This window comes from Aplysia californica, unplaced genomic scaffold (genome assembly GCF_000002075.1).
Source record: "Aplysia californica isolate F4 #8 unplaced genomic scaffold, AplCal3.0 scaffold00776, whole genome shotgun sequence".
Taxonomy (NCBI): domain Eukaryota; kingdom Metazoa; phylum Mollusca; class Gastropoda; order Aplysiida; family Aplysiidae; genus Aplysia; species Aplysia californica.
The window spans coordinates 65,270-72,703 of record NW_004798046.1 but is presented as its reverse complement, the minus strand read 5'-3'; the positions used below and the strand labels follow the sequence as shown (position 1 = coordinate 72,703).

General features: G+C 40.5%; 1 protein-coding gene across 1 annotated transcript in view; it reads left to right on the top strand.

Annotated features, from left to right (window-relative positions):
- Window positions 1-2,761: 2,761 nt before the first annotated feature.
- The window catches only part of LOC101846840 (WD repeat-containing protein 5), a gene marked incomplete in the record, with an annotated part of 22,243 nt that continues 17,570 nt past the window's right edge, over window positions 2,762-7,434 (top strand). Inside the window, 2 exon segments of the mRNA XM_013088621.2 lie at window positions 2,762-2,921; window positions 6,715-6,873. Of these exon segments, the coding sequence (XP_012944075.1) occupies window positions 6,727-6,873 (147 nt within the window).

Sequence of the window (7,434 nt, the reverse complement as noted above, 5' to 3'; positions counted from 1 at the left end):
AGAGAGAGAGAGGGGGGGGGAGAGGGAGAGAGAGAGAGAGAATTTTATCTCACACACACACATTATCATTATTGTCAATTGTCAGAAATAATCTCTCATGTTCACTTTCAGTCACAACAATATCTAGAAACAATTGCGAGTTTTTTTAAATTTTTTTTTATATGGAAACTGTCGTGATCACGTCTGATGTGATCATAATAACTGTTGTCTCCACTACTTTGGGACCTGGATTTTCTTCTATATTTCGCAGGGACTGTTTCATTGTAAGCTAAAGAGACCCGTAATCATGCCACAGACTTGCCTTACTTAAATTTTTAAAAAACAAAGAAATCGCTGTAGTCCTACTTTACTATACTTTTTCCTTCCTCTGGTATCCTTAGGGGGGTCGAGGAGAGGTGCAGATGTCGGTCCTGTGCTAGGTGAGTAGCCTCTGTGATAGATATGGCATATTTGTTTCAGTTTTCTGGGACATTCTGGTTAGATGGCCATAGGCCTTCTATCCCTCAATTTGTACTTCAGAATTAGGCCGAAAATATGAAAATATTAAGCCCGGTTTCAAGACAATAAACTGAGGAACAAAATGCAGCGTGCCGTTGCTACTATTAATTACTAATAAAACGAGTACGTATAGACTTATTATACCAAGTGCCCAGCTTGCAGACGTAGTCTGAAGACAGCCGGGTTTGATTGTCGTATGCAGCTTTCTGTCCGTCAGGACGGCCGATCCTAGACAGGAAATGAGTCATCGTATCGTTCCCGCAGAGATAGGAAAAAAAAACCCCTGTGGGTACGATGACTTTTTTGTTTTGTCATAATTAACAAGTCTGGTGAGCACGTGTGTATCACCATCTTTTTCTCAAATACAACAACTGAAAGCATGCCAGTTTGTCACAGGCCCAGTTTGTCATAGGCCCAGTTTGCCACAGGCCTCGACTGTGTCCTGCGTGATGGAAGTATAACTGACACTCTCAAAAAGAGTAAATTAATGATTGATTGATTGCATGAATTGGATTTTATTTTTCAATTGCTTTTAACGAAAGAACATTCATTGTTGAAATTTTACAGAGTAATTACAATTTTCTTTGATTTGCATACAAAAAAAGAAGAAATATTGTACAACACAAGCTGACTTGACATTTTAGAGGGACTATCTCTACCACTAATTTGAAGGTGGAAAATAAAGAACATAAAGTTACAACTACAGTGTTAAAGTGCCGTAATTATGACTGTCATCAATACTCAAATACTTAAGAAATTGTGACAAACTGGGCCTGTGACAAACTGGGCAGCACCCCAACCATTGTATCAAATGAGGGCAATCCTCGAAGGCGATGGAATGGCGGTGCTGTAGGCATATAAGTTATGCTTTTGCATTCTTCAACCGTTTTCCGTTTGCAGACACCAGGCCAATGATCAGGCGGACGGATGACGGAGCAAGTATATTTTCGGCTTTAGACTGCAGAAGCAAACAAATAAAATAAGATACATCTTTACTATTGTCCAGATCCTGGCATATTGCTTTGGTGTTTCACCATGTTCCCACATGCACGCACGCGCGTGCACGCACATGCACGCACGCGCGCGCGCACACACACACACACACACACACACACACACACACACACACACACACACCTGTCCCAGCCCCAGCCCCAGCCCCACCCCCACACAAAAACATGCTCACACAGGCAGTATGCTTGCACTCACAAACAGGCTCACAGTCACATGCATAAATATAAATGAATAGAACAATGATAATGTTCAGCTAAATATAGACTCAGTGTTCTGATTGTAACTCCGATATACTGATGCAAACTCTAAGGTTATATGAATAAAAGTACTTTTAACAAGATATAGTAACTAAGATAGAAGAAGTTTGATGGATGATGATAAGAATAATCTTCTGTATCTTTCTTTGTTGCAGATCAGAAGCCTAGGTCTTTTACTTTTGACTGATGTTTTTATTTGAGGGAACAAAGGATGTTTATTGTCCAAAAAGATGGAATTAATTTTGTGTGTGTGCAAACTGTAACGTATGATTCATCCAAGTAGGTGAATGTAAATGTTGACATTTTTCATGCTTTCCGTATTAATCGGCTCAATTAAAAAAAATCTTGGTGCCTTGAGTTCCCGGCCCATGCTGTTATACAGAAATTGACCATGCCTTCTATGGTTGAATGATAGAATATGGACATCACTGATTTATCAACTTTAAAGTCTTTTGTTCACTTTTTTTAAAATGCAGGAAGAAGTGTGGACATGCCAGTGGAGTTTGTTGTCTATTGTAACACCCAAATACTTATAATATGACATTTACTCGACGTTTTCATTTTTAATTTCGAGTGGTTGCAGGGGCAGTTTTGTTTTCGTAAGTCAACAGCAAGTTCTTTGATGTTTTTTTTTTATATCTAAAAGCAGCTTATGAATATTACACCACTCAGAAAAGTATTATATGTAGGCTACAGTGATGCACGAGCAGATTTTGGGTTCAGGCTAAACAGTCTTTTCGATACCATTTCGTAGAGCAAACGGAAAGGTAAGGAGTATCTTATGTCACACATTTTGAATGTCAAAATTATTCAACTCTGAAAGAGATATGGATTATTAGGTCGTCAAATTTCGACCATCTCGGCTTTCGTTTCGGTCTATTTGAAGGAAGGCAACTCTCGGAAAGGACAGAGAAAGCTGGTAGCCCAGGCGTACCAACGAAATGTACGGAATAATAATACATTAAATGCGCATGCGCATGTAATGTTTTCCCACATGTTCAGTGCTCAGTATTGTCAAACACTGTTATGGCTCCCGTGAGCGGTACGCATTCACTAGTAAGACTAAAAAATTAAAAGTTCTTTGTTTATCCCTTTCCGTATCGCTGCATTTGGATCACTCGTCCGGAGTGTCTGGCTCCAGTCACAGCCCAGGTTTGTATTGATATCAATATATGTAGGCGTTTTAGCTCCAGACTTCTATATCGTATCTTGCGTCGGTCCGGTGGTGGAGACTAGACTAGCCTAGCGTCACTCAGCGCTCTCTAGCAGCACAACAGGCTAACCTAACACGAGTGGTTAGCTGCCGATGCCGTCTCTGAAAATCTAAGATAGAGCTTGTTCATTCATTAAAGGTGAATCATTAAATTACATGGCAGTGTATGGATCTAGATCTAGAATCTAGATCTAGATCTAGATCTAGTAGATCTTTGTGTAGGAATAGATTCTGGGTTTCCACTGTCACAATGCAAAATGACCCCCCCCCCCCACATTGTTCTGTTTCATTTTCGTGTCATTATTCAGACCCAGAGGGTTTGATTTCAATAAAGTCAGATTATTATTTAGATCCCCCTTCTTTCCGGCTCTCATATTTTTAGACCCTCACTGTCCGGGTTCCGATTGGAGCCCAACTCAGTCCGGCCCCTCTAGCTCAGCGCACGCGTGTCGAGCATCATCCGTGTGATGACCATGTGTGTGTGTCACTCCACTTGGCTTGAGTTTGTTGCGTGCGTTTGTGGCCTAGATCTACTTGTAGAACCGCTTGTGTTGGTTCATATCTGAGGCGTACATCTCATTCAAAACACGCCAAATTGGTAGCTGCTCTCTAGATCTTGATGTTCGTCCAATTAAATTATAACAAATTGACCCACTTAAGACCTGAGGAGCTCAGTGAAAAGATTCTCATGTCTCGGCACAGACACAGAACAGGAGTCTCAGTGAGTCTGTGGGTGTTCTTTTTTTTTTTTTAAGTTTGTTTCGTTTGCTGACAAAAATTTGACTCCATACTAGAATCTACATGGCATTTCGTAGCCTGCAAACTAGAATCTAGATCTACATTAAGGCTTAAGGGCGCCATGAACATATTTCTTGACAACTGTTGATTTGCGACAGTTTTTTAAGGGAGTGTTCCTCAGCATAAAATACAAAATCTGAGCGTAAGATGGGATTGAAAGTAAGATAATACTGCGGTTTCATGGGAACATGCCCACCTGTATTTTCTCATAAAATCAATTGATGTTTTGTCATTAGTGTTGAGGTTTTCGTGAAGGGAGTGTGTATACAGACCCGGTAACCGGGAACAAAGTCACAAAATATACAGACCCGGTAGGGGAACTCTTTTGTGATTTTGGAAAGTTTCAGCGCCCTCTTGGCTCAGGGTAGACCATAGATGTACACTACCTAGGCTTTTCTAGATCTATGGCCTAGGTCTAGATCTAGACAGACAGACATAAATCATTGATCTAGTTTCGAGGCTAGCCTAGATCTAGATCTAAATGAAGATTGCAGATGTCTTTTCGAAGAACGATCGTTTTTCTTCCGTTTTGGAGTTGGAGGAATCACGATATGAAGAAAAGAACAATGTCATTATTTCAATCCAGCAGTCACCCTCGCTATTTCTCTGCCACCCCCCTCCCCCCCCTTCTCTCTCTCTCTCTCTTTCTCTCTCTCTCTCTCTCTCTCTCTTTCTCTCTCTCTCTCTCTCTCTCTCTTTCTCTCTCTCTCACACACACACACACACACACACACACACACACACACACACACTACCGGGTCTGGGCGCTGAAACTTTCCGAAATCATAAAAGAGTTCCCCTACCGGGTCTGTATACTTCGTGACTTTGTTCCCGGTTACCGGGTCTGTATACACTTCGTTTCGTGAAAACTAGTGATTTGTGACACTTTTACTTAGTGACCATGCCATGTGTTTGGCAGCTACAAATATGATAATGTCTACCCAACTTAATGAATGTGACTTAACCCATACCAAAAATTGGAAATTTAGCTTTGGAATTAGCTCTAAACTTGCTTTTAAGAATAGTGTTATTTCCATGTCATGAGAAGAGTGTCCAGTATTTAACATCATTTGGTATTTGTTATTGTTGTAATTTTTGTGTTTGTTTCTTCGAATCAGTGGAAGGACTACTGTAACAGGTGACCACCCCAACAAACACAATAAAGAAGAGACTTAACCCTACCCCTAACCCTAACCCTGGAAGGACTACTGTAACAGGTGACCACCCCAACAAACACAATAAAGAAGAGACTTAACCCTACCCCTAACCCTAACCCTGGAAGGACTACTGTAACAGGTGACCACCCCAACAAACACAAGAAAGAAAAGACTTAACCCTACCCCTAACCCTAACCCTACCCCAAACCTAAACCCTAAACCTAACCCTTCCCCATCCCCAAACCCTACCCCATTCCCTGTCCCCTACCCCTCTGTTCTACTCTGTCTCCTAGTGATTGCTCGTTACGGAAGTGCTCCCGAGACAGTAGTTTCAAAGGACAACAAAGTCTCGTTACAACACAGTTGTCTTGTGTTTTTGTCCCAATACTTGAGACGACAGCTTTTTGGGTGTGACGATTGGGCGATTCACTGTTCCATGCAATGGACCTGAGTTTGATTTCCGAGTGGAGCGAAATTTTTTATCGCGTACCTCTGTCTTTCTGCCGCGATATTGCATCCCTCTCATCCTGGGTTGCCCTGACAGGCAGGGTCAGAAACTCGCCTCCTAAATGATTTAGATTGTATCGATGGCGGCGAAAAGACGCTCACATTTAACTCATTCCAGTCGCACCCAAATCTGGCTGAAAGCACCCCGTGCCGCACTATTTTGACCATATTTCCACTGACTGTAGGAACAAAATATCTTTCAAAACCCACAAAACCCATACATTTTTGTGATTGTGCTTATATCCCCTCTCAGAATATCAGGTTGATTTTTGTGTGAGACGATACAAACAAATATTACAGCTCATGAAATAACCCCTTTTGAGGGTAAAAAAATTTTTTTTTTCTCTCAAAATATTGTTGAACAGGGTGCTCCCATGACTAAAAATCATGATAACCAATAATAAAAACTTGTTGGAAATAAGTCTTTCTGCTGCAATCTTCTTTTATCTTTCCATAAATAACATTCAGTGAACTCATAATGAGTATATGTTGACATATATGTCCCCTCTCTCCATCAAGCTTGAAAAGTTTCCGAGACTTCCCTCAAATCTTGGAGCAATTATCATGTCACTGAATGTTATTATTAGAAACATGTAAGAAAATTGTTTTCTGAGTAACAGTAACATACAAACACATGGTAAGAAACTAACATAATGCTTACTGGAACTTAGAACACAAAGATTACACCATCTTTGAACTCTTAGAGGGCAGCGATGACTGCTGCATTACTGTATGCGGCACGTCCGGATCGTTATCTTACTCTGCCTCATACATGTATGCGGCACAACTGGAATGAGTTAACGAACAAATGTGAGGCAGCATGGTGAAATCAGGCGCTCGTCAAAATAATGAAAATGAAGAAACTGACGTGTTTTTTTTTGGCAGGTTTGGGAATTTGTATAAAATTTTTGTTTTTTGGCTCAACACATTTCATGCCCATTAAAGAACTCATTTCTGTGTCGATTTTACTGAAACACGTTGATTATAGGCATAAAAGATCTAAATTATTAGTATCCACGGACTCTCAAGCTAAGGAAAATCTCAACATTGGCTTCCATTTTCTCGTTAATTTTACCTGTGAAACCAGGTGATCCCCACCTCCTTTAATCACAAATATCTCGATATGTATGCAAGTTAATGGAATATTTTTAAAATCGAAAGCAAAGCAAATGAAAAGGCTCTAAGATGATACCAATAGATCCATATCCTCAAACATTGACGATCGCCTGATTTGACCATGTCGTGACCCAAATGTGTTTGAATTGTCCAGGAGTGACGTGTCATGTCAGAGGAGAGCAACACGACAAAGATGGAGTCTGGCGAAACAAAACCTTTGATATCTGGAGCAGCTTCGAACACAACAACGAGCACGTCGCAGAGCACTGGCGGTTCTGGCGGGGGCAGCAGCAAGTCAAGCTCTCAGTCAATTGTGAGTGGCAGCACGCTTTGCTCATGCCTTGGTTCACGGCTTAGAATAAGATAAGATAAGATTATACTTTATTATCCCAGAGGGAAATTTTTCTTGGCGGTACAGGACCGTAAAAACACGTGCAGGTGTACATAAAATTTTTAATTATATACTATTACTCAAAATTCTATAGGAAAAGAGAAGTAAAACTGACAAAATGTACTTTATATCAGTTTTATCACATCAGATGCGTCATTCAATCACATGCAGGATAGTTACTGATTTGTAAAGATATTTTGAAAAATGCAGTAAAACCTCGGTTTTGATAATAATTACAATAATGCCCAAGGCTGAAATTGTACTATAGGCAGTAACAATCACTTTCTGAAGCCTCAAGTCTCATTTTGTAGTTACTTTTTGCTATTTTTAGACAATACATTATACCTGGGCTCAGAATAAAGATGCTTAAAAAATGTTGGGTCCAGAGGGAGTTTGTTTGAAGGAGGTTTTGCTTTCCTTGATTGTGTGCACACATGAGTCTGTCTGTCTGTCTCTCTCTCTCTCTCTCTCTCTCTCTCTCTC